This window comes from Lampetra planeri, unplaced genomic scaffold (genome assembly GCF_965212315.1).
Source record: "Lampetra planeri unplaced genomic scaffold, kcLamPlan1.2.h2 scaffold_871, whole genome shotgun sequence".
NCBI lineage: Eukaryota > Metazoa > Chordata > Hyperoartia > Petromyzontiformes > Petromyzontidae > Lampetra > Lampetra planeri.
The window spans coordinates 163-26469 of record NW_027615693.1 but is presented as its reverse complement, the minus strand read 5'-3'; the positions used below and the strand labels follow the sequence as shown (position 1 = coordinate 26469).

At 44.4% G+C, this 26307-nt stretch overlaps 3 protein-coding genes across 4 annotated transcripts; 2 read left to right on the top strand and 1 right to left on the bottom strand.

The window, feature by feature from the left end:
- Window positions 1-422: 422 nt before the first annotated feature.
- On the top strand, window positions 423-4970 carry LOC144742134 (NADH-ubiquinone oxidoreductase 75 kDa subunit, mitochondrial-like). Of its 2 annotated transcripts, XM_078624634.1 has the most exons (17): window positions 719-805; window positions 893-1000; window positions 1079-1155; window positions 1357-1438; window positions 1599-1729; window positions 1808-1993; window positions 2083-2217; window positions 2298-2412; window positions 2484-2629; window positions 2714-2842; window positions 2931-3060; window positions 3149-3309; window positions 3397-3551; window positions 3726-3901; window positions 3984-4118; window positions 4236-4308; window positions 4879-4970. In XM_078624634.1, the coding sequence occupies exons 1-17, from the start codon at window positions 764-766 to the stop codon at window positions 4968-4970; spliced, it is 2073 nt and encodes a 690-aa protein (XP_078480760.1). In that variant the 5' UTR covers window positions 719-763. The 2 variants fall into 2 exon arrangements, with proteins under 2 accessions (XP_078480759.1, XP_078480760.1); XM_078624633.1 differs by lacking the exons at window positions 719-805; window positions 893-1000; window positions 1079-1155 and adding an exon at window positions 423-431 and having other exon boundaries at window positions 1361-1438.
- Window positions 4971-7500: 2530 nt separating this feature from the next.
- On the top strand, window positions 7501-18688 carry INO80D (INO80 complex subunit D). The gene is made up of 13 exons (XM_078624630.1): window positions 7501-7718; window positions 7805-8532; window positions 8705-8775; window positions 8853-9115; window positions 9886-10019; window positions 10172-10305; window positions 10385-10608; window positions 10730-10887; window positions 12192-12579; window positions 12611-12914; window positions 13000-13195; window positions 16889-16989; window positions 18566-18688. The coding sequence occupies exons 1-13, from the start codon at window positions 7501-7503 to the stop codon at window positions 18686-18688; spliced, it is 3042 nt and encodes a 1013-aa protein (XP_078480756.1).
- Window positions 18689-18704: 16 nt separating this feature from the next.
- Window positions 18705-25428, bottom strand: LOC144742135 (serine/threonine-protein kinase 24-like; the record flags this gene model as incomplete). The annotated part of the gene is made up of 10 exons (XM_078624635.1): window positions 18705-18738; window positions 19333-19469; window positions 20023-20091; window positions 20174-20306; window positions 21023-21168; window positions 21241-21426; window positions 22851-23008; window positions 23770-23878; window positions 23982-24038; window positions 25180-25428. Coding segments are annotated over 10 exons (1278 nt in total), but the record flags the coding sequence as incomplete, so codon positions are not given.
- Window positions 25429-26307: the final 879 nt, after the last annotated feature.

The following is a 26307-nucleotide window of genomic DNA, read 5'->3' as shown; positions in this document are numbered from 1 at the left end:
CTTAAAGCCAGTGACTTTATTTTCATTTACTTTATTTTATTTATTTGCACCATAGTGGGGGGGGGGGATACATAGACTTAAAAAAAGACAGAAAGTGCTGGAGAGGTAACAAATAAACAAACAAATCTAAATGGGCTTATCCATAAAATACTCAAAACATTGCATAACAACAAACATTTGAATGCCTTATCATAACAAGAAAATCAGTCTAAAAAATTAAGAGTAAAAGTGTGAGTGAAATGATCAGTTTGTAGAAGTTTTGTGAGTCTTGGTGTTTTTGCGACATGAAGATGTGAATTCCAAAGTGATGAACTACTGTAAGAAAAATAAAATTGACTTTGTGTGGTACAGGGAGGAGGAAGTTTAAACCTGTGTTTTACATTATTAGAATGAAGGAATTCATTGAAAGATTTAGGAAGCAGATGTGGAAAGTGAAAGTATTTATGTATGAATATGCAAGACTGGAGAGTATTAATGTCATAAATTTATAATATGTTATGTAAGAGTTGGCTTACCTGACACATTTCTTTTGTGTGATAAATAATTGCTATAGGTTTGGAATATGTCTGTCTATCTATCCATCAGTCCATCCATCCATCCGTTACTAGTCATTTGCACGGAATGCCTTTAGCACATTGTATTGTGGGAAAGAAACATGTTACATCACAAGTGTTTCATATTTGTGTTCAAAGCTCGATCTGCAGTCACAGCGACAGCAGCTGCCAGCAACCTGCTGGAGGTGTTTGTGGATGGGGCGCCGGTCATGGTGGAACCAGGAACCACAGTGTTACAGGGTAAACCGTGTGTGTGTGTGTGTGTGTGTGTGTGTGTGTGTGTGTAACAGTGACATGATCTGCTTGGGTCTTAAGTTAAAATTCAACATGTGACTCAGGCGTGTGAGAAGGCAGGCATGCAGATTCCCCGCTTCTGCTACCACGAGCGCCTGTCAGTTGCTGGCAACTGCCGCATGTGTCTTGTGGAGATAGAGAAAGTTCCGAAGGTACTGTACGTTCAGGCTGTCTTATTAGTATGTTTGGTTTGTGTTTATTTTTTTCTGATTATTATTTTGCTCCTCCAGCCGGTGGCTGCTTGTGCGATGCCAGTGATGAAAGGCTGGAACATCTTGACCAACTCTGACAAAACAAGGAAGGCCAGGTAGGATTAACTTCATAAACAGAAGGAATTAAATGGTTTATTGTGTGCTGATGGTAGAATCATTTGTAAACTGCAATAATTACACCTAATTGTCTAATGGGCTGTGTTAAATTGAGGTGATAACTTCACGTCTGTTTGTTTGCCTGCTTCCAGTGAAAAACAACGCTAACGGCCACTTGTTTGTTGTTTAATTTCGAACAGAGAGGGTGTGATGGAGTTTCTTCTGGCTAACCACCCATTAGATTGTCCAATTTGTGATCAGGGGGGAGAATGTGATCTCCAGGTAAACAGGGTATTTTACAAGAGTATTTTCCGGCACAGACTGTGTAAAATACTTCTCTGCAGGCCTGTTAATTCAGCTTTAACACGACAGGAAGGATTCTGTACTGAATTAAGTTCTTGTTTGTGGGATCGAGAGAGGCTGACCACCGTGTTGCGTGCAGGATCAGTCCATGCAGTTCGGCAGTGACAGGAGCCGCTTCACAGAGGGCAAACGAGCAGTGGAAGACAAGAACATTGGTCCGCTCATCAAAACCATCATGACTCGCTGTATCCAGTGCACTCGCTGTGTGCGGTGAGTCACGCCTCCACACCACGATGCTGTGAAATTTGAAAATGTTGCTGAATAGGAAACTGTTTTTTACTTTCACAGCTTTGCCAGTGAGATTGCAGGTGTGGAGGATCTGGGCACCACTGGCAGAGGCAATGACCTGCAGATCGGTACCTATGTGGAGAAGATGTTCATGTCTGAACTGTCTGGGAACGTCATTGATATCTGCCCAGTGGGGGCTCTGACCTCAAAACCTTATGCATTTACTGCACGCCCGTGGGAGACCAGGTTCTTTTATTTTGCCCTGACAATTTGATCAGCATTTTAATCTGTTAGTAGGACTAGTTTGCCCATTCGTGTAATGTCCTTTCTTCCAGGAAGACTGAAACCATCGATGTTCTGGACGCTGTCGGAAGTAACATCGTCGTGAGCACTCGGGGTGGGGAGGTGATGAGAATCCTGCCTCGTATTCATGAGGACATTAATGAGGAGTGGATCTCGGACAAAACCAGGTTCCTCATCAGACGCCGGACATATTTATGGATTATGTTTCTGTTGTTTCTGAACCCTTATTTTATATCCTTTCACGTAGGTTTGCTTATGATGGACTTAAGCGTCAGAGACTTACCCAGCCACTGGTGAAAAATGAGTCTGGACAGTTGGTTCCAACCACCTGGGAAGATGCGCTGACTCGAGTTGCTGGCATAGTATGTGATTTATCATAAAAAATGGGGTTGTTTTCAACCTCGGCTGTGCCACATGGTTTATTGTTTTACAGTTACAGGGAGTCACAGGATGTGATGTTGCTGCAGTTGCTGGAGGCCTGGTGGATGCAGAGACTCTCATTTCCCTGAAAGACTTGCTGAACCGCTTGAATAGTGACACCCTGTGCACTGAGGAGGTGTTCCCTATGGCTGGAGCAGGGTAAGACTAAACAAAGCCAACCACAGTTTTGAAGCGGCTGAAGACTCAGTGAGTTGAAAGAACTTTGAACTTTGACTTTTTTAGATCTGATCTGCGATCAAACTATCTTCTCAACACTGGGATTGCTGGCATAGAAGAAGCTGACCTGCTGCTTCTGGTTGGGACTAACCCCCGTTATGAGGCTCCTCTTGTCAACGCACGCATCAGAAAAAGGCACCGATATCAACAATTGAACAGCAGCTGAAGGATTTTGATCAGTTAAATAAGCTTTGTTTAATACAAACTTGTTTCTCTGTGTCAGTTGGCTTCACAATGAGTTACAAGTGGCTCTCGTGGGGACAAACGTGGACCTGAGTTACACCTACGACCATCTTGGCGAGTCTGCTGAGGTTCTTCAAGAAATTGCATCAGGATCGCACCCATTTGCGCATGTAACACTCTTCAGACCTCTCCTTTGTACAGTTATCGATCAAGCGGGATGTTTCCTCCTGAGTTTGTGTCTTTGACCCACTCGCGCAGGTCCTGGCGAAAGCGAAGCATCCTGTTGTTGTGGTTGGTAGCAGTTGCCTGCAGAGAGAGGATGGAGCTGCGATAATGGCAGCAGTGTCGACTATCGCTCAAAGAGCTCGTGTCAGCAGTGGTGTGGAGGAAAGCTGGAAAGTTCTTAATGTGCTTCACAGGTAAGATAAAGGAAGAAAGTGTTCAGTAGCAGCAGTGTCCATCAGAGATTTGCCTAAATGTAACGAGTTGTTTTGACGTGTTCTCAGGGTTGCTAGTCAAGTGGCTGCACTTGATCTTGGATATAAGCCAGGAGTGGAAACCATCAGAGAGAACATGCCCAAAGTTCTGTTCCTTCTAGGAGCTGACGCTGGCTGCATTACACGCCAGGACCTCCCAAAGGATTGTGTGATCATTTATCAAGGTCATCTGAAATAGCTTTGGCATACCATCTCTCATTTGCATACTTACACAAAAGTGTTGTGTAATTCTTTAAAAATATACCTACAACCATAAACATTGCCCCTTTTAATTTACTTCTATCACCTGCGTGTATATGTTTGTGTGAAGATTCATTATCTGTGCTTTTATTTCTCAGGTCACCATGGGGACGCTGGCGCGTCAATGGCTGACATCATACTCCCTGGAGCTGCTTATACTGAGAAATGTAGCACCTACGTGAACACTGAGGGTCGTGCCCAGCAGACCAAGGTGGCTGTAACTCCTCCAGGCATGGCGAGGGAGGACTGGAAGATCATAAGAGCCATTTCTGAGGTGAACTACGATACTTGATGACCTTGAAGGAATAGGAAGGAATCTGAACCACTCAATGCTGTTTTTCATTTCATCATTCAAGCTCGCTGGGGTGTCTCTGCCCTATGATACCCTTGAGGAAGTGCGTGATCGACTGACAGAGGTTTCTCCAAATCTGGTCCGATATGATGATGTTGAGGAGGCCAACTACTTTAAGCAGGCTAATGAACTGTCAAAGGTCAGCTGTTACCTTCCTTTAACATGTTAAGTTGAATGGAGAGGATCCACTGAGCTTTACCCGTGGCTCCCTTGTTTTGCTCCATGTCGACGGTGACGTCTGTCTTATCTCTTTCAGACAGTGAATCAGGCTGTTCTTACTGAACCTTTAGTCCCTCCACAGCGTTCCCTGAAAGACTTCTTCATGACAGGTGGGCTGCTAAATGCAGGACAGGACTTCACTTCAGACAGAAACCATTTTCATCAGTTAACGGTGACATTAACAAAAATCTTATTTTGTCTAAAGCTGTTATCCTACAATTTTGTCTCTTTTGTCCCCTGATGACAAGTTTAGAAAATCACCGTACTTTTCCAAAATGTATCATCATGTATGTTACCTGTTTGTGACCGTTACACACCCTGGAAATTAGGCATCACTTAAAAACAAAACATGTTCATCATTGCAACATCCTTTTGCTGTGTAAGTGTGTACAGATTAACATTATTTATGACATAATTAAGAAAATAATTGTCCACATTAAACCTTGTACACTGGGAATAGACTTCTGTTTTAGGCTGATTTAACTATTTGATTGGGGATTATTATGTTATAACAACTCGTAAATCATGGAATACCAGGCACAGAATAATGTTCCAAGCAGAGCTGATGTGATTTCAAATGTCTTGAACTTCTACACCTGCCATCTGACAATGATGATGACACTGAACCTTCAAAATATAAATATGTAAATTTAAGATCTGCTTTCAATTTGTTCCCACAGATCCGATTAGCAGAGCTTCCCAGACAATGGCCAAGTGTGTGAAAGCCGTCAAAGAAGGCGCTCAAGCTGTGGACGAGCCAGCCATATGCTAAACCATGCAAAAAACAGAAACAAAAAAATTGTCTTGAGCCCTGAAAGGAAATATACGCACAACTCCTTTATTTGCACATTCCTGGAAATACATGTATTTTCAATTACTGTAGATGATGTATCACCGTGTAAGCTGCAGAAATGTATTTGTGCTAACTTGCAGAGTGAAGATGCCAACTAATCTCCAGAGAAGCACGTTGACACTTTTAACTGCTTTTATTTTAGTCAGTGTGACCAAAGATTTAAAAACTTCCAATATGTTGTCTGTGGTTAAAAAAAAAACGAAAATGAGAATTTTTCCTTAAAACCCTGTGGAGTATATAAGTGTAGGTATTTGTAAGTATATTTAATAAACCAGCCCCTATTTAAGTTGTACTCATTTTAAGAACTATGAAAAGGTGCGTGCTGCCATCACACTCCTGCTGCAGCGGTACACGGACCATTTGTCGTTGTAAGTTGTACTGTATCTGATTGGCACATGGTCCGTCATCGGCGAACAGCCGGTGTGAGTGTGGCAGCGGGCTGATAAGTCGCTCCAGCCCAGCGGAGGATGGCAGCCAGTCCAGGTGGACTTCACTCAGTGACACTGCTGCTACCCTCAGTCAATGTCTTTTAACCTGCATGTCTTCAAACGTGGAAAACTGGAAACGACACTGCCACACAATTGCTCCCACCAGAGATATCAATAAGACTATGTGCTTTTAACAAAGTTGAGTTTCCAATATGGTAGGAGAGGTTGTTGTTGTTCAGCGGACTGTTGTCATGTCCCCGCAGTGCCTGTAGTGGTGCTGTGAGGAGTCCGCCGTGGATCTAACAAAAATCCTCAGCAGCCTACCTACTGCTTCTAATTTGCTCTGGATAGCCTATATTTACATACATTCTCGGTTCGAGATATACAAAGCTCGATGAAGATCGCTATTGCTGTACTATCTCGAATATCGATGCACGAATAGCCTAGCTGATCGTAATAGACATTTCGGCCGTCTATCTGGAGCGAATACCGTACGCAGCCCATACCCATTCAAGGTAAGCGACAGCGAATGCAGCCTCGGCCTCTATTTCGGAGTGTACCGCTTTTCGGAGCGTCCAAGCGGGCGAGTCGTTGCCACTCGAGGCCGCTGACTGTTGGAGCTAACAGGCCCGTTAACGACTGTTAAACTACAGTTTGACATGGGGCCATATGAGTCCATCCCGTTAACGGACGTTGACACTTGTGTCATTTTAAGCCGTCTATTTACCTTTAGTGCAATTGTGTAACGATACTAACTATAATTCATATCGATTCGAACGGAGGCCTTCTGGGACAGGCCCTAAGCCTCGTTTGTAGATCTTTTGTTTGACAATGTTGGCCAAACATGTATCAGGATTATATGCAATGGAATGCCATGTCTGGGGCTGGTATATTAATATTTTTCTCACTGTCAGGTAACGCATATTTTCCGAATAAACTATACTGCAAATAGACCTTTTATATTGTTGCAAGTTACCGATGTTTCCGTTTCCTGGTTAGCTACCGCCTACTAGTGTGTGTTTTTTAGCCTTCGTAGCTTGTAGGCTAACTGACAGTTTAGTCGAGTTTTATATCTAGTTTATGTTTATTACATGCTCTGCTTCCTAAAGATGGATGGGTCTGTGTTACATGAGTTAAGAAACTGACGTACGTCACACCAACTGACGTTTCACTTTACATTACACTGTTAAAACTTCTCACATCTGCTTCGCCGACTGTCGGCTAACGTTGCCAAGCTAGGTCCCTAGACGGGTGATAGTTAGCTCATGCTAACGTTATTTACCATTTGCTGTTGGTTCGATTCAGCTCACCCGACTTATCTAAAGTTTTTATCGCTTTACCAGATTGAGATACACAGTATCTGGAAACTCATACTAGTGTTTCCAACATACACCCAAAGAGACAGAATGTGTAGCGCTCTCAAAACTCGAAAACCTACAATCTAAGCAAACGCTAGCTAAACGCGCAAGTAAGCTAACACCATATGTGTTATACATGTAGCATATTTTTGGCTTTATCTTCTTTAAAAGTAACAGTAGCTGCTTGTCATTTGACATTGATATGCGACTTCCAGCTGATTTAATTATTTTGTAGCTTTTTCTAGCTTTTCTTGGTACAATTCGTTCTTTTTTTTTTTACAAATCATCACTGTCATATTAACGTGTTAGCTTCAACGAGTATCGATCGTTCTGTCAAATAAGACAACATATCCTGTGTTTTATAATTGAGAAACACCGTCAACTGAACGTTCATGAGTGTAAACTTCTGTATTAATTTTATGGACAGTCCTATGGCGATTTCAGTTGTAGCTGAAAAAATTAAGCAACGGTCTGATGTAATGGTTTTCGGAATAGTTACTTCTGGTGTCAGTATTTTGCTGAGGACAGAGTCAACAATCAGTCCTCTTTACTCTATGCCTGCATGCATGATTACCTCAGCAGTGTGAAGTGTTACTGATGTAATTCCTGGTTTTCCCTGAATTTATCCCATCAGCTGATGTTGTCAAGGACAAGAGTCACGTGATGTATGAAGGCAAACACATACACTTCTCAGAGGTGGACAATAAGCCCTTGTGCTCGTACAGCCCAAAGCTCTGCAAGCAGCGCCGGCTAAACGGCTATGCTTTCTGTATCCGGCATGTACTGGAGGATAAGACAGCTCCCTTCAAGCAATGTGAATATGTGGCCAAGTATAACAGCCAGCGGTGTACCAACCCCATCCCAAAGTCTGAGGACCGCAGGTGTGTATGCGTGCATGTTTAGAGGATTTTATTTCTTATTGTATATGTGCACAGTATATTGAGGATATGGTTCTTTTTTCCTCTAGGTACTGCAACAGCCACCTGCAAGTCCTTGGGTTTATTCCCAAGAAGGAGCGGAAAAAGAAACATGATGCTTTGGAGGAAATGCGCTCACGGGCTCACCTGGAGTCCGTGGCCCTCAACATAACGGTGCCCTCTTTAGCTCTGAAAGCGTCTAATGGTCTCGATGATCTGCCACCATCTCCCCCCTGTGCACGCCTGTTACCCCTTCCTGATGGGGAACTCCTGGATCCCTTTGCCTTCTATGAGGACGACACAGATGGAGAGGAGATGGGTTCCGCTCGGAAGAGCAACGCCATCAAGAAGAAATTACAAAATCGGCTGGTGCTTAACCAGAAACTCTGCCATGACACGGACCTCTTCCACCCACCTCCAGAGCACTTTACCCCCGCCCCTGTTTCCCGTGTCCACCCCTCCTCGCCGCTCAACCCCCATCTCCCACGGCAGCAGTCAGGTCTTCTCCAGCCGCCTCAGCAGCAGGGTTTATTATGCAATCCACAACCACCTCAGACGGTCAACTTTCTGCCTCCAGCGATGTCTGCAAATGCAACACCTAGTCCAGTGCAACCTTCTGGGCCTTCACTCAGCAGGAAAATGCCTTTCACTGCTGCTCACTTGGTCATGCGTCCTGCTGCCTTCTCACCTTCTGCCAGCTGCTTGGCCAGGTTGCAACATCTGGTTCAGCTCTGTGCCAAGCGACACCGGGAGCATACTGATCTCTTTCCTCATCTAGGTAACCCAGTAGGATGTGTTTACCACAACTTTTCATCATTTTTTACAAAATATGTATGAATGTACAAACAGATGATTAAATGCTTTGCAGTATAGCTGTAATATAATTCAGATGTTTAGTTTTGATGAAGTGTCTGCAGATGAATAAGAACGGCTGTAACAAACCTTTCTAGGACTGGACTGGTCGGAGGACAGCGCTGATGATGACGACGACGACGACGAGGCAGAAAGATTTGTTTCCTGTCAGAGCTCTTGGAGACCACAGCACGGGTCAGTGGCTCAACACTCACCGACCCATCCGAACCGTAACCCTGACATTTGTGGTCATTGTTGATGTCTGTCGATGGTTTGCTGAACAGGTTGGATGACGGCGGCGGCTCATCTCGGAGAACGCGACTACTTCGGCTTTGCTCATACCTGCAGGAGAAATACAAGCACATGTGCAGGCAGGAGAGGGCAAGTATCCGTCAGAAAAGATACCGGTATGCCTTCCGCAAAGCGCTGCTGCACGCTGCCAGTAAGAACCCAAACTGTGCGGGTCAGCTGATCCAGGAGTTGCGGGGTGCTTCTCGAGGCTCCTTCAGGTACTTACTCCTATATTTGTATATCAGGAATGATCAATGTGCAGTTACACTGATGTATTTTATTACCTCCACCAAGGAGGTTTGGGTTTTGCCGGCATTTGTTTTTTTGTCTGATAGCAAAATAAAAGTTCTGAACATATTAGTATAACATGTTATATGAACATATAACATATATAGTGTTCTAGAACCATCTGGATCCAGGAATCTGTGGAAGGATGCTTCCTCATTGTCAGATGGGGACATTTTCAGCATCTGTGTCTCCACCATCAATGGTCAGGTTCCTGGATCCGTTGTCGATAGGTTCTCTAGTCTAATCGAAGCCGAGAGTCTACTGAGTCAGCAGATTTGTTGTATCTTCAATAGTTCTGGATCTGTGTCTAGAAGGAAACCACCATTAGCTAAATAGTGAATTATGTCAACTATTGAACTAAAATGATATCAGTATATTCACAAATGTTCAGGGGATGATCTGTTGATGGAGACAGAAGAAGGTTAGGTAGATTATCATCATTTTTCAATTTTTAAAAAAATATTTGACTATTAATGATGTTACAAGTGTTGTTAAGTTATTTCAAATGCTTTAAGGTGTGTTTTGATGATCAGTGATGCTGATGTATCAGTACCGTGATCTATCACTAATATATACTAATATAGATCAGTGAAGGTTAAATGAATGGACGACTATCATACTGTGTGGAAATGAGGTGCTTGGCGGAGGTCTGCGCTCTGAGTTAAGTTTTGGTTTTTTTTCTGTATTTTTCTTTGCTCAGCTCTGGATCTGAGCGTCTCCACAACGCGTCTCCAGAAAAGCCTCACAGCTCCGATGCGGGGACCTGCACCGGCAGCACAAAGGGCCAGGCCTGCAACAACAGAGCTCTGCCCTTCACGCAACACTGTTTCCAGCGTATCTTTTCTGGCTGCCTAGAGGTGCCGCGCTTGCTGCTGTTTCCTGAGGTCGAAAATGTGATTGAATCTGTTGCAGCTGTACGATGGCGAATGGAGACCACATGCCCTCCATCTGCTGCGTTCTGTTATTTCCTTCATCGTTCTCTGCAGACATTCTGTTGAATCGTTCTCAGCAGCTCTTTGTGAGCTGCACAGCCAAATTTGCAGATGGTCAGCAGTGCTCCATCCCCGTGTTTGACATCACGCACCAGACGCCACTCTGTGAAGAACATGCCAAAAAGATGGTGGGCGCACCGTTTCAGGTTCTCCGTAGTGATTAGGGCTGCTCTGTTTCTCACGCCGGATCCACTCTGTTTCACACAGGATAACTTCCTACGCGGGGATGGTAACCGACGAGTGCAACACCAGCAGCCACACCAGCGTAAGCCACGGAAAAAGACCAAACCACCGGCGCTCACCAAAAAACACAAGAAGAAGAGGAGGAGAGGGCCGCGGAGGCCTCAGAAACCCATTCCTCCGGCGCTGCCCCAGGGGAACCTGGGAATGCCCTCCTCCAGCTTAGCTCTGTCCTCTCAGGCCAGCATCAGGTCCGCTCCCCTCCTAACCGTTTACACCCAGTTAAAGATTTAGCGAGTGGAGATCAGGTGTCACTTCTGAGCAGCTCCTTTTGCACGCAACTGAGCGTTGACATCTCGTCTTTCGCCGCAGGAGTCCTTCAACTCCGGACCTGAGCACCGAGGAGCTTCCGGACGACATCACCAATGACATGGCAGACATTCCAAACGACCTTGAGCTGAACCAGGAGGATTTTTCCGATGTGTTACCACGACTACCCGACGACCTGCAGGACTTTGACTTGTTTGAAGGTTGTCTGAAACACGCTTTCATGTGCATTCACACCCAAAGCTTCATAAGCAGCCATCAGCCATGGATTGTCAATGATCCTTGGCAATGTTTCCATTTTCACATGATTCTTTTTCTTTCTTTCCACGCCGAGTGTTCATGACGAAGATCGGCTTTCTTCCAGTAATGAGCTCATCTCTTCCCTCTTGTTTCTCATCTCATCACTGTTTGTTTGTTGGGAGAGGAAAATAACGGAAGGAGAACTAGAAAATTGGCCTGGCACAGAAAAGCCAATGTGAAATAAAGAAAAAAGAAAAAAAAAAAGTCAGACTCGGTATTCTGAGTTTGAAGTCAGGATTTTTTTATTCAGTAGCTGTAATGATCTATTCTAAATAACAGATCTTAAATAGTATGTATAGATAAGATAGTCCTGTGTTTATCCCACGGTGGGGAAAGTCATGTTGTTAGTAGCAGTGATAAAACAAACTAAAACATTGGACTACGTATTGAAAGAAATAGAAATAGAAAAAATAAAATGAATGAAAGAAGTATTCCAAGGTACGGAAGCATATTGCATTCACTCGACAAATTTTTAAAAATCTTTTTTTGAGTTTTTTTGAGTATTTTTTTGTGTTGCTTTATTCATGGTACTTTTTTCTGCTCTAGTGAGTATTTGATGTAAGTTAAGAGCAGCGTCTTTCCTTTCTTGAGAGCTCGATATAGTAGAAACAAGCATGACAACTGTAGCTTTGGGTTTGAGACTTTAAGTCACATAGATGTGTTAGCATTAGTTTGTTGACTTCACGCAGGCACCTTAAGACTTAGCAATTGTTCCGATGAAAAGCTCACTCAGATCTGCTGGGCATTGGAATGTTTCTCCAGAATCAGTTGGACACATCTGGCTCCATGGGTGCACGATGATGCATCTGAAATGCATTCAGGCTACGTGGTGACTCGAGACGATCAGGAGACTGTTGAAAATATCGGATCTACAGGGAGGGCAGCTGAGACGCCGGAAAAATTACCATGAACAACAAAACAACAACAAAAAAAAATACCAAGAAAAAGAGAACAAACATTACTATGAAAACCAGAAAAATATTACAACGAAGAACAGAAAAATGAAAAAAAAAAACAACAGAAAAAATTACCATGAAAAACTGAGAAGAGAAAAATACTTAAACAACAGACAGATTTATTTTCTTTGTGTCACGTGAATGATAGTAACTAAATATAAGAAGATACAGAAGAGAACAGAATGTTTCCCAACCTGTGATTAATGATTGATTTTGTGTGTGTGTGTGTGTGTGTGTGTGTGTGTGTGTAGGAAAGAATGGCGAGTTACTGCCCACCACGGAGGAAGCTGAGGAGTTGGTGCGTGCGTTGCAGGCCATGGGGTCCTACCCCGACTCCTTGGTCTGCCTCACCTCCATGGCCGACCTGGCGCCGTCTGAAGGAGTGGACCACCGCGCCATGACGGTGGGGGGGATGGGCGACCTGCTCGCCAGCCGCATCCCGCCGGAGAACTTCCCCAGCCTGGAGTTGGAGGACAACCTGCTGCAGCCCACAGGGAGTCACTTCCCCCCCTCGCCGGCGTCTCAGCCCGCCAACCAGCCCCCGACGTCGGGCTCCAGCCTGAACTCCTCTTCCTCCACGGCGGCCCCCTCCCCCACCGCCCTGCTCACTCAGACATCCCTGGCGGAGCGGACGTTTCCACGGACGCACACGCCCCATGTCCTGGCCAAGTCGGACGCCCCCCCCGTCTTCTTCCCAAGGCGGTCACTTCAGCAGCGAGCATGTGCCATCCCCGTACAGCGACCAAATAGCCTCGCCCCACGCCAGCTCCTTCCAGACGGACCCCCCCCTGCTGCTGGAAGTCCCTCTCAGCGGAGTGCCCGGCCCCCCGCGCCCGTCCTGGAACAACCTCCCTCTCACCCTGGCCGACCCCTCCCAGTTTGGAAATCTCATCGGCTCCGAAAGTCATCTCATCTCCACGTCCCTGTCCACCCCCCCGGCGACCACCCACTCGGTGACGCTGCAGCCCATGGCCGCGCTCTCAGCGATGCCCCAGAGCGGCTTGACGGGCTTGAGCACCCCCCCCGGCCCCACCGTCGTCCCTGCCCACCTCCTCACAGGACCCGCTGACCTCCACGCAGCCCAAGCAACAGCTCCCCCAGTTCAGCGCTGCCTTCGGCCACCAGCTGGCCTCCCACAGTGGCATCCCCAAAGACGTGCAGCCCAGCCACAGCTCCACAGCGCCCCCCGCTGGCTTCTCCATAGTCAGTGCCACCGCTGCAAGTGCCAACAGCGCCCCACCCCCCCTCACCCAGAGTAAGTGAGAGCAGGCAGCGGCCACGTCGCCCTCCTTCGACAGCCCCGTGTGTGTCATGTGGTCACCGTGCACTATCTGACGATGAATTTGCACAACCTCAGATTTCCATCAATGTTTTTTTATTTTTCACTCGTTTATCCTGTCGTCTCTGGGATTTTAAAATCGTCGTCGCCGAGTCCACGTGTTTGGGAGGGTGGGTGGGAGTTGGACTTTGTCAAGACATTAACGGGTGAAGATTGGCAGAAACAAACGGGAATCCTCGGATCAGCGGGCGTCTTGTAAATCAGCTGCACCCTGCCTTGTTCAGACGGCCGTTTGTACTTTTATTTCCCCCACTCACACAAAACAAGAGCACAGGTTAACGTGTGTGTGACCCGTCATGTTTCTATTTAGCTGTCACAGTCACATGAATTTACCAAAATACTTTTAAACTGTTGTTTTTATACTGCGTATACTGATTGTGTGCTCACTTATCGGTTTGCTAAAAAGACATCTGACCTCACCATTGGTTGTGGGACCGAGTGGCCCAGTAGACACTTGAAGGTAAATCTAGTTTCTTACAGCAATAAACACATGAACATGTCACAGCAGTGTGAGGTATTCTTATTGTGATTGGTCTCAATAATACATGTAGCTTCACTTGTGTCTCCAGAAATGAGCCCCCGGGCGGGTCGGACCTGACGAATTCCGACGTAACAGATGAGCTTTCAGTGTTCTGGTGAAGGGCGATGGAGGAGTAATCCGGGGACTTTGAAGTGTCTACTCCCAAAGGTGCTCGTTGGTTCCCATAGACAATGGTCTGTGCTTCATGAAAGGCTAATTCAGTTGTTTTATTGAGGATTCGTTTTATTCACCAGGCAGATGTGAAACGATGGATCGGTGGGCGATACCTTTTAAGTACAGCATTTTTACTCCAAACTATAAAAAAAAGTTTGTTTGTTTTAAAGGTGGACGACACAAACCTGGGGTCTGGGTGGTGTTTGGGACGATGATTCGGCTCCTCGTGTGGGTCACACAAACCGCGGTGCTTGGTAGATCGTCAGACGTTGTTGAGTCGTAGGTATATAGCGTAGCCGTCTCAATCTTGGGGTTTGTTGGTGAATTCTTGAGTAGCGATCAATTGAAATTGTTCTTTCCAGTGTATCCCGTGGAACCTGTCTTGTGGAACGAATCTCTCGTTTTTAATGGCTATCAAAACGGTTGCGAGTTGTTGAGGGATCGTTGTTTGTTTGCTGTGTATGTTGTCATTTGTGTAGTTAACGATATCCTGATGGAGAATGTTTTTGATAGCTATTAAACTCCAGGAAGCAGCTGAGATTGCATGGGGGGGGTGGGGCAGCACCCTGATTCATCAGTCAAAGGCGTCTCATCAGAGGTATAAAACAGGAATTTACACATCGGCCCGTCTGTTTTGTTTTTTTTCTTGGAGGACAACAGTGATGTTGTATTTCAACATGAATTTGCACAGATCTGCGTGGATGGAGCCTGTTTCTGCTCAGGCGCTCATTAAATGAACAGCAGCCGTCGTTAACCAGCTCCCAGCCTGCACCAGACCCTCATTTCCAGCTGTGAGAAAGCCCAGTTCTGTCTCTGCCTTCCAAAGAGAAATCACATCATCATGTGGGGGGAAAAAATGAAACAAGAAAAAAAACAAACCTTGTAGCTCTGCCAGAGACGACTGGGCTGCTCGCTGACCCGAGTGTCATCAACTGATCCCCCGTTAAAAATGGATGAAAGTTTCTTTGCAAACGAGCAAGGCAATACTGCTGTATCCACATCGCATGAGTTTAGTCACTTCACCAGTTTCCTCCAGACAACCACGTAGAACAAAGTGAACTGGGCTCGTAGGCACATGTAACTGCTTGTATTCAGAAGGCTGACAAATTCCTATATTCATTGAATGTACTGTATTACTGTTTTTAAAGATAGGATGAGCTAATCTAGTCACCTTTTGTTATTGGTCCTTGTTTAATTTGTCTAAGGTATTTTTTGTATACAAAGGTTTACATTTTTATGTATATTTTTCTTGTGTACAAATTATGTAATATGTGTACAAACACTGTATGTAATATCTGTATATAGTGTGACAAATTGGATCTTTTGTTTTTGGATGTATAAATAAAAACTTGCTGTGAAGTATTTGCTGACATGGTTTCTCTTGCGTTGTTTTTCAAACCGGTGTCGGTGGTGTTTGCTTAAAACATGATGCGTTCACTGACATGGGTTTTTCTGATGCTGGATGTTGTAACTGTGTAAGTGAAAGAATTTCAAGATTTTCAGTCATGGTTCAAACTGTCAAACATAATGATGATCGGAACATGGCATTGGATGTGACAGTGTCACAAAGTGTCAGAATTGGGAGGTTTAACATTCAACAAGTCAAACATTTGGCAGCCTCAACAGATATATTTATAGATAAAAATATTCAACATGCAATTTAACAAACGCCTCATTTTAAAATTTGGTATTTTCATCTCACCTACACAGCTGACAAGATATGTTTGGTTCTTAGCTGTTTGCATGACAACATCCAAGTAGATTCTGAGCCGCCAAGCATTGTTAAATTTATTACAAACATGAAATTTCTTCAGTTTATTAAATGAAACATTTAAAATTTAATATGGAAGATGATTTTATTTGTATTTTTCATGAGTTGTTGTGCATGATTTCTCAACAGCAACATGACACAGGAAAAAAAAGTTCTGATTTTCTTTTATTGTCTTCCATAAACATTCAACAACTTCCAATAAATCCAACAGCACTATCTTGCGTTAGCAACATGTATACTGGAATATAAGCTGTCAGCAATGTCACACAGAATTAAATACACATTTCAGTGATTGCTATTCAGTGTTCTCTGACCAGGCTTAACTCCCTCTAATATATAACACTGCTATTTTGGGCTATAAAAATAGTTTGATAGAATATATTTGCCTTCTTGTTCTAAGCAATAACTTCTGCCGATCACACTGCTTTATCGCCATATAACACACGAGGGGGGAAATGGACAATAAAACTGGTGGAGCTGCAACGTAGAATTGCAGCCATAAGTACCATATTTCAAAGACCAACAGAAATCTACAAAGTGCAACACATGAATACATAAAAGTCCTGTTGGACAATGTAAAAGGTGCAAATTGTATAAAATTTGTCTCCATTTGGGGTGAAGGGTTTACATCTTTCATGCCAGGTGTTCCAGGGTGAAAAAGAAAATGGAAAAACTTAAATTAATCTGGTACCTTCTCCACATTTAATTTACAAAAAACAACTCAATTGCTGTCAATCACAGTCAAGAAAGAGAATACGTCGTGTATGTGAATGAACAGGCAGGGAATGTGACATTTAAACGATAAATTCTCAAGTTAAACTGCACACTAGCACAACGAAATCAACCCTCACCCTTGAAGTGATGAAAATGTGTTTGTGAGGAGGAGGAACTATGTCTCTTATTATCATGGCAAGAAGAAAAAGTAGAGTGTCCACACTAGATACCGCTCCACAAACAGGCCTCGGCCCGAAAAGTCACGTGTTGATATTCACATTAAATCTGGACAAGTATCTAGTGTGCGGACTCTACGTTTTCTACACCGATGCCTCTTTGTGGTTCAGCACCTAGATGAAGTCTTCTCTGGGATGTGTGTGTCCTTTTGCTCTTAAGGAATGAAGCAAATGCTGATGGTTTGTCTGGGAAGAAATCAGCCCCAAGTCCTCTAAGGTCGACGGGACTCCGTCCTCCCGGCCTGTCGGCGTATGCTACAACGCATACCGCACCAGCCACCGACGGGCTCTACCGGTATCATGCAGGTTCTTTTAAAAACTACAGTAGCCAGCTGCCACTGGTCTCTAAACACGTCCTGTGTTAATATGTACATCGGCGACCAGCGTCTAGGTCGATTTACTGTTCAAAATGGAAAAAAAAAGTCACCAGTATCTTATACTAGTCTGAGTGGAAAGATACAGCCACGCAAACGGAACGCTGCACCAACGAGAGTCCAAGCTGTGGGAGCTGCCTTGGACTCGTCGTCCCGGGTAGCACGAATCCTCTCTGCAAACACTGGGAGTCTCGTGCTACTGTTTTATGGCTACGTTGATTATAGTCAAAGGCATTTCAGCGTGAAGTGCAATTAAAGCTGCCGGCACACTCAGGAAATAGACGGTACCGCTGCAGCTCCTTGGAAGACGAACAGATCGGATGATTCAGAAAACTGATGGCACTGCCCCGGGAATGGAACAAAGGGACAAAACGGAACAAACCAAACAGCGAGGAAAGAAAAAAGGGAAGGAGGCAAAGGTGGAGTTTCCAGTGTTTACAACGATCACAGGCTGTATAACAGAGGAGGAAATGGCTTCTGGTTTTGCGTTACGGCGTGGCCACGGCGGGCTGAACTGTCCACAGCGCCGCACTGACACGCTCCTTCCATCCATCTTCCCCTGTTGCTCCGGTTACGGGTCGCGGTTGTCAAGGGGTGAAGGGCAGACAGCCATTCATACTCACACCTACGGGCAATTTAGAGTAGCCGATTAACCTCAGCATGCTTTTGGAGGTGGGAGGAAGCCGGAGTACCCAGAGAGAACCCACGCTGACACGGGGAGAGCATGCGAACCAGGGACCTTCTTGCTACGAGGCGACAGTTCTAACCACTGGTCCACCGTGTCACCACTGATATGCTTCTAATTTCTCATCACAAACTAGTTTGGACTCCATGGATGATGTCCCAGCAGCCATGTCGACGTCTTTTATACAGTCTATTGTAGCGATCCAGCCTTTCATATCAACATACATTCTCTGAAATGATTCCAGCCCCAGCATGGAGTTTAAAGGTCAAATGTACAGATTTCAGAAACATCCAATCAATCAATAGTTACACATAAAGGGCAGACCTTTTCATTCACTGGATGAGTACGTGAACAGTTTTACAACTGCAAAACAATCAAAAATATACAAAAGAAGTACAAAGGCAAGGCAATCTCATTTATGGCCATTTTAGTCTCCAAATATTTAACTCGACTACTATCTACAGTTTGCATTTGGCCATTTGTCCACAGTGGTGGCGTCACATACGCTCCAATCCTTGTGTGTGTGTGTGTGTGTGTGTGTGTCTTATTTACAAGTCTGTACAACCATCCCACTGAGCCCATCCACTTAAAGCAGGATACCTGAGTTTTCAACAGAATGCTCTTCACCACACCTTTCACTGGGTAGCTCACACACGACACACACTCACACTGTGAAGCGCTTTCTCCAGAAGGACGCTGAGTGGGAAACCTTTGTGATGAAGCCACAAACTCACCCAAAGCAAAAAACATTTACAGTCTTGGAAGAAAGATACCCAGCCCCCAACCCCCCCCCCCACCCCGGCGTCTAACAGGCGGCGAACGGACAGGCCAGGATTGGCCGGAAGCAGACGAGCGACGCAGACCGTCAGGGGAGACTCGGTCCTGGCTGTGGAGGTCGGACGCCGCCGCCCACTGAGGTGGAAGGTCAGAGCTGAGCGGGACGAGCTGCTCTCAGTGAGTGGTGGCGGCCTGCAGCAGAGAAAACCTGACGACGGAGAAGCAGGGTGTGTGTTAGCACTCTGACGGTGACGCGTCCTGAGACGTGGTGTCAGCGGTGTAAACCGTCCCGTTTGAGAGACGTTACAGAGGATTCCACCCAATCAGTCGCAGATGATGGTTGTAGAACGGGTGACATAGCCAGCTACAAACATGCTAACGTTTGTCTTCACTCTGTCTTCACATTAGCTTGAAATGCTACGCTAACCAAACCACAGTACACGCTGCGGATAAGAAGAGTGGATCAAGAGTTGATTAATATTACAAAATAAAAACGGTCATCTGTAAAGTTTCATCTGCTGTTAGTGCAGCAGGAAGTCACGATTTCTCCAGAGCCAGCAGGAGTCATCTTCAGAACATCATGCCCTGGAACCCTAACTACCACTTAGCATCTGTAGAGATGACTTACTGCTAAACCCACTAGTCTCTACAACATCCAGCCAGCAAATCACAGCCTCCAGTGTCTCCGTGCGTCAAACAGCCCACTGACAAAAATCCAGCACCTTCAGGGAGTGAACATTCCGTCACATGCGACCAAAGACACCACCAACCCGGTGAGAGGACCAGGAAGGAGCTGAATCACCTCTGAAGTCTCTGCACTAGTTCGGCCACCAGAGAGTCGCAGATCCCCGGGTGAGTCTCTTCAGCCAGGACCATGGCTTCCCGCAGGGCCTCTGCAGCCTCTGGCTTTCCGTTACTTGTCTCACCTTTGGCTTTCAACTGCAACAACACAAACATCTGATGATCTCAGCACCAATCACATGCAGAGATGTCTGACAACTGATGTGTACTTAGTCCTGTTGTCTCCATAGATTATTACCTCCACCAAGGAGGTTCTATTTTTGCCAGCTTATCTGTCTGTTGTTTTTGTTTGTTTGTTTGTTTGTTTGTTTGTCTGACTCAACAATTATTTCTGGAACCTTCTGGAACCTGGAATCTGTTGAAGGATTCTTCCTCATTGTCAGATAGGGGACATTTTCAGCATCTGTGTCTAGAACTCCACCAGAGCAGCAGTGGACTGTCTATTTGTTTTGGACTTCTATTCTTTGTACATTTGTAAGATGTAAAGATGAAGAAAAATGCTTTATCTTCCCCTGTTTTGGACAAGTTGGCTTCATCTTAATAATACTGACACTGATAATAATACTTTGACTATTGTGATAGTTTTGACTGTTCTCATTAGTTTTGTTTGTTTTTCAGTTGAATTTGTTGTGTTACTTGCAAATGTTAGAAAAGAATTCATACATTCCTCATTCAGAATTGTGATCATTACCTCCGAAAACACCGGGGAGAAGATAGTTGACAAGCTTTGTGACAAAGGCCGCTTTGGACTCTCCTCCTCCTGGGTTCAGAGGCAGAAACAGAGACATCAGAGACACGTGACACGTCGAAGACAAAGCCTTGCCGTTGGACTCCATACTTGCCTGTTTGCTTTCCAGCTCCACCGGCTGAATGGCTCCATTCTGAACCTTCTTCAGATCCTTCTCCCTGATGGTGTTGAAGATCCAGTCATCAATGCTGGAGTCTTCCCCTCCAGATGCTTGACCGTGTGTCTCCCTACAATGACACTTGACGTCAGTCGGATACACTGTTGCTGGATTTACAGTGTGTTCCAGTTGCAGCAGATGTCTGAGTTGGCAACTTGTTCTTTCCCAGGTGAAAACTGAGTTGTTTGTGTCAAACTTTCATCTTCAGCTCTGGTTTTACTACCTGACAATCTCTGTTGGAAATGGCGGCAGCAGGGACTTTCCTACATGTGCTATGGGAATGTTATTCGGCACATGCATTTTGGGTGAAAGTAACAGAGCACCTGGGGATGGCTCTGGAGATAGAGACCCCTGTCCCACCAAGATCTGGGTGATCAAACACAACTAATGTGCGTCATATGAACAGATGCAGGCGAGAATAAAATATGATGGTGCTGAAGAGAGGGCGCCATTGTTTACTGTCTGATTGTGATAACAACAGGACATGAGTGAATGAGGTGGTAAAGCTGAGACTCAATATTTACTATTATTAATAATATTAGTATGTCCTAATTGGATTGTGTGAATTACTATGTATTGGCAGTTCTATGTAGGTTCTTGTACTAACACCTACTTGATAACCAGTATGAGGTTTTCAACACACACCATAACAAAAAAAAGACGTCAAAAACAAGAAAACACTGTTTACGGTAACAGATACGTCCGCCATATTGAATTCTGAACTCTGGGCCGGACCGATGCTTGAGTGGGCAACTCCCAAAATGACGCACACGTTGAGGAACTTACTCATCGGAGTCATCTGAGCTGGATTCATCCCGAGACTGCTCTGCTTTCCACCTCTTGTATCTGTCGATTAACTCCGTCAGATAAGACGTCTTTTTGGCGTGCCGTACAATCAGCTTGTGTTTCAGCAGCTCTTTGGCAGTGGGCCTCTAAGAAAACAGAGTTCATGTGTATTAAAACCACGTCTGCTCGTTGTAAACAGACCAGTCGCCAACACTTACAAAACTAGGCTCCTTATTCAAACACGCCTCGACAAATTCTTTAAGTGGTTTGCTGTAGTTTCCCTCCAGTGTGGGTGGATTGTTCTTTGGGATGAGGAACAGGACCTTCATCGGATGCAGCTCAGAGTGGGGCGGCTCTCCTTTAGCCAGTTCTATCGCAGTGATTCCTAATGACCAGATGTCCGCCTGCAAAAATCAGGAACAAAGATCTTAATATCGAAGCAGAGTCTCACACGTTTCTCCACAAACACAGTCGGACAGAGCGCTGCGAGGGCTGACGTTTAATTCAGACGTGTCTGAACCGAGCAGTATTTGAGGAATCTCTGCTGACTGTGACACTGCTGTTAAACCACACTGACTCATTTTGTGGTGGTTCCCAAAATATGTGCAAGGTCATTTCAAACCTAAAAGTGAAATGAGCACTTAAGAGGACAAATGGTGCATCATTTAAACTTGCAATGTGTCTTTTTGTTGGACAGTACTGATCAACCATAATTGTACCATGGTCTGGGTGAATGCTCCATTCTGATTGGCTGGCAGCTGTACGTTAAAACCGCGTAATGTACACGTGGTTCGGCTCCAGGTTAACTTTTGTACTATCCGTCCACGGCACGACCTGTTAGGTTGGGAACATTGAACAGCACACGAGCACAGCTGTCAGCGGTAACAACGACTAGACATTTGAGGAGGAAAATGGCCTCAACTTGTTTGTAGACTACAAGAATTCTGACCCGTGGGAGACTGAAGAAGAAAAAAAAATGAAGAAGAAAAAAAAAATCAAGAGGAAAACTGCACCAGGAAGTGACACAGTGAACCACCGATATGAGAACACATGCAAACATAAATTAATGATCCATTTCGTTTCTTTGGTACATGACCATGGTATAAGCAGGTTAATCAACACATAGGTGTGTGTGGTTTTAAGTTTAACTTAAAAACTTAAAACCATTTAACGCACACCTCCGCATTAACCCTTACTTGGATCCCTTAGCTATATTAAACAGTTATTTTGATCTGGCAGACTTCATTGACAGGAGACAGAGGTTCAACACTGGCTGGCAGTGTTGTGCACAATCTCTGATGTGGATTCATTCAATTACACCAAAATAAAACCAAATCTAATATGGTTTTATATATAATTCATGCTCTCATGCCATGTTCATACATTTGCGACAATTCCGTCTGTCACACACCTGTGTGAAGTGGGACTGTGTTCTTCTCTAGGAGATAATATAACACCAGAGTTTGTGCAACAAACAGGAAACGCTGGTCCACTGCCAAAAATTATTCTTGGTCTTTTTTCCCTCATCCAACAAATACTGTGGTCAGCCACTGGCTATGTGCTGTTCCTTCTCCTCACCACAGGTCAGTGAGCCCAGTAGAAACAACAGCAGAAACTCCCACTTCTCCAGATGTTCCACCCAACCCAGCTAATGTGGATGGCGTCCATTCTTCCCCTCTAACCCAGCTGAGAATCTCACAGTTCACTGCAAGGGCTTTGTGCTGGACACAGTGTTCCAGTGAGGAAGAAATTTATATTACAGCTGTCAATTTTGTGGCACAATATAAAAATCTGATGGTGTTACAAGACAACATGCAATTATTCTGACCTTTGAATCGTAGGCAGATTGTTTGATGACTTCAGGCGCCATCCAGAAAGGAGTACCAACGAACGTGTTCCTTTTGATTTGGGTGTCCGTCAACTGGCCGGCCACACCGAAGTCTGCCAGCTTCACGTCGCCTTGTTCTGACAGCAACACATTGGCCGCTGAAAACAGAGGATGGGGTGGAAGATAGAAAACAACTCATCATATCCGGTGCAAGCACAGTGCATCAACAAAAATGCCACCAAAGAAAAAGATAAAACGTATATGTTTCATTTTTGTGCTAAAAGTTGCAGAGCGTTTGATTTAGTTGATGTTCAGACAAATAAATTTTTGTGTTATTTCAGTGACAGTTTATTTGCTGACTGATGAGAATGTTTTGTTTATGTGTTAAAATAAACACTTTTTTTTGACAATTTATTTTGGTACTACAGATTCAATTTTGTTTTCATTTGATTTTTAGTAATTTATTTTGGTCCCATTTATGTTGTTTAATCTGAAATACATTTTGAATATACATGAATATATGTATCTGCCAACCATCTCACCACCACCTTTGGGTCCCAGAGACACACTACATTGAAAATTTATGAACATCACTGCCCGTTTTACAGATCACACAAGGTGTAAACAGGAAGCTCCTAAACCCTCTGTTTGCACATGTCTTCTCACAGCAGCATGAGAATCATGACAGAATTTATATTTCATTGTAAAACGTATGTCCTCTTGCAGCCATGGCACTGAAAGGTACCTGTGACCTAAGTGTTTCCAGATTCTGAGTTGTATACTTTAGAAAACTTTCCAACAACAGCTGCTGAAAGCTCCACACTTAACCTGGGCATGATCGACAAGTAGAAAAATAACATATTTTCAACAGAGTATTTACAAGCCTGTTAAAGCACAGGTGAACCTGACGGCCATTCACCTTTGATATCTCGGTGGATTTTCTTTTCAGAGTGCAGATACTCGAGCCCCTTCAGGATTTCTCTCAGAATCGTTGCAATCTGCGTTTCATCCAGTGCGCCTGGTTCCAACTAGACAAATATCAGACCATCCAGGTGACACATTTGATGTAGAATTAGAAAACGGGAAGCTTCGGCCTGCAAATGAAATATTAGTGAGTTGATAGACACTTACCAGATCAAGGGCTGATCCTCCACCCAAATATTCCATGATAATCCATAATTTTGTACCCTGAAAAATATGATGTTTCTTCATATTATATTGTTGGAGAACGAGTAACAGTCCAGTTGAGATTGGCAGTACTTTTCCCATATACGTGAAAAATAGAAAGGTACTGCAAACATTAGGAAATTCTCTCATATCACGGCATGCATCCCCTCAAACGTTTAACACTCACTGTGTCAGACCCATTTGTGCTAGAATACTTTGGATTACCGTAATTACGTGACTATGTGCAGAAAATATCGAACTATTACTGAAAGCTGAGAAGCCAAGTTGCTGTCATTACGGTAATCCCATTCGCTCTGTTGCTGAAAGCCAGCAAATCATTACCATAATGACAGCAACATGGCTGTTTTCAACTGTCCAGGAACTGATCTGTGTTTTCTCCTTCTCCTGGCTCCTTCTTCACCCCTGGCAGGGGAACCTGGTGTAAATTCTCAGCTTTCAGTAAATGTTGGATGTTTTCTGATCGGCCACATAATTACGGTACTCCAAAGTATGCTAGCAGTGACACTGGGAGTTAAAGGGTTAAGAAGTCCACTGTATCATCAACAGCTTCTGACAGTAAATGTTCTTAGCACGTGTAGATCCTTACATACACACACACACACACACACACACACACACACACACACACACACACACACACACACAGGCAAAGAGAACTAAAAACTAGAAAAGTGGATCTCAACAAACTTCATCCTTTTTGCTGCACCCACATAGTCAAAACATAAACACAACACAAATTCCTGACATTCTAAACACAACATAAGCCATAATTCTAACCTTCAGCCAGCAGCAAAATTGAGCTAAAGGGCCTCGGCTCTCCATGTTGTTGTGAAGTGGTATAGTATGTAGTAAATGTTATTAGAGAAACTTAAAGCACCGACACACAGTGTGAATATCTACTATCGTCCAACGTACAGTCTGCTGAAACACAAACATATGACGTGACTACACAGCAAAACCACACCATGTATTCCCACAGCTATCAGTGCAATATTACAGAGCCAATACTTGTGCCGTTGCCCATATGCATTATTTATTGACCTACATTGCCTTTATTGGCTTGCAGCGCACATCCCAGCCATATACAATATGGCAGAAATGGATTACTACCTGTTAAGCAAGGGCGGCTCCAACAGCTTACCTTGAGATAGGATCCAAAGTACTTGGTGATAAAGGGACTGTCACACTGGCTGAGAACTGTGATTTCCTGTTGAATGTCCTCTATTTCATCCTCTGCTTCTTCCAGATCAATGATCTTAATGGCCACGACTTTCTGAGTCCGATTGTCGATGCCTTTGAACACTTCACCAAAAGAGCCTTTCCCTATCCTCTCCAGTTTGGTAAAAAGCTCCTCAGGATCAGCTTTGAAATTCTGTGGGACAGACACATGGTTGGGGCATTGTGAGAAACGAGGAAGTAGTCAAATCCAATGTCTAAATATGGCAGGCAATACACCAGCTGAAGTGGAAATAGAAACTTAGAAAAATTAGACCTAATTACACATCAAATATCGTCGACAGATTTCATCAACTGGGCTTTGAACTGAAACTCTTCCAGTATTATTTTAAAATGAATGACGTCAGTACCAGTAACTATTGTGGTTTTGACTAAAACACCTGTCAGCTGGGTGGCAAGAGCAATACCAGCCTGTGTCTCTTTTTTCCACTTCACAGCTCAGCAGGTCCAATTTTACTATTCAAACACTCATTTTTTTGTCATGTCCTACTGAAGGCTGGCCTCACTGCTACATGCAATCCAACATTTGACATTTTCAGAAAAATCTATGGCTGCAACGAGCACTTCAAATCAGCACAACACATGAAGCTCAGTCTTAATGACCTTATTTCCTGTTGGCGCACCAGCGGAGGAATACTGGTCATTACGATAGCAGGGTCATTTCCCTTCATGCTTTACGTTTCTTATCTGCAAGGAAATGTAGGCGGTTCAAAAACTACTACGACAAACACAGAGCCAAAATAAGTTTTAAACAACAGAAAATATATGTTGACAAGATGGAACTGTGGGCATGAAGTCCACTGCTTACATCTATCAGGTGGGCCTGCCCTACGATGGTCTGCTAGCTCAAAAAGCACAATGCTTTTCCATCTCCCAAGAGAATAGTTTCCTGTAAAACTGCTAATGCATGGTGGTCTACCATTTATGGAAGGGAGGATGAGGAAGCAGCAGCTCTTTGGAAAAAGTGGCGGGTGGGGGGCTGTTGAATTTGATAGCCTCGGACCTGGGACTTTTTCAACAAAGACAAAGAGAC

Excerpts from the sequence above, each read along its gene's own strand:
- LOC144742134 (XM_078624634.1), top strand. The coding sequence starts at position 764 with ATGGTGGAACCAGGAACCACAGTGTTACAGGGTAAACCGTGT. Across the intron at positions 2,630-2,713 it reads TTCCCTATGGCTGGAGCAGG|ATCTGATCTGCGATCAAACT; the intron begins GTAAGACTAAAC and ends TGACTTTTTTAG. Across the intron at positions 3,552-3,725 it reads TTGTGTGATCATTTATCAAG|GTCACCATGGGGACGCTGGC; the intron begins GTCATCTGAAAT and ends TTTATTTCTCAG.
- INO80D (XM_078624630.1), top strand. The coding sequence starts at position 7,501 with ATGTATGAAGGCAAACACATACACTTCTCAGAGGTGGACAATAAGCCC. Across the intron at positions 7,719-7,804 it reads CCAAAGTCTGAGGACCGCAG|GTACTGCAACAGCCACCTGC; the intron begins GTGTGTATGCGT and ends TTTTTCCTCTAG. Across the intron at positions 13,196-16,888 it reads CCCACCCCCCCTCACCCAGA|AAATCAGCCCCAAGTCCTCT; the intron begins GTAAGTGAGAGC and ends TTGTCTGGGAAG.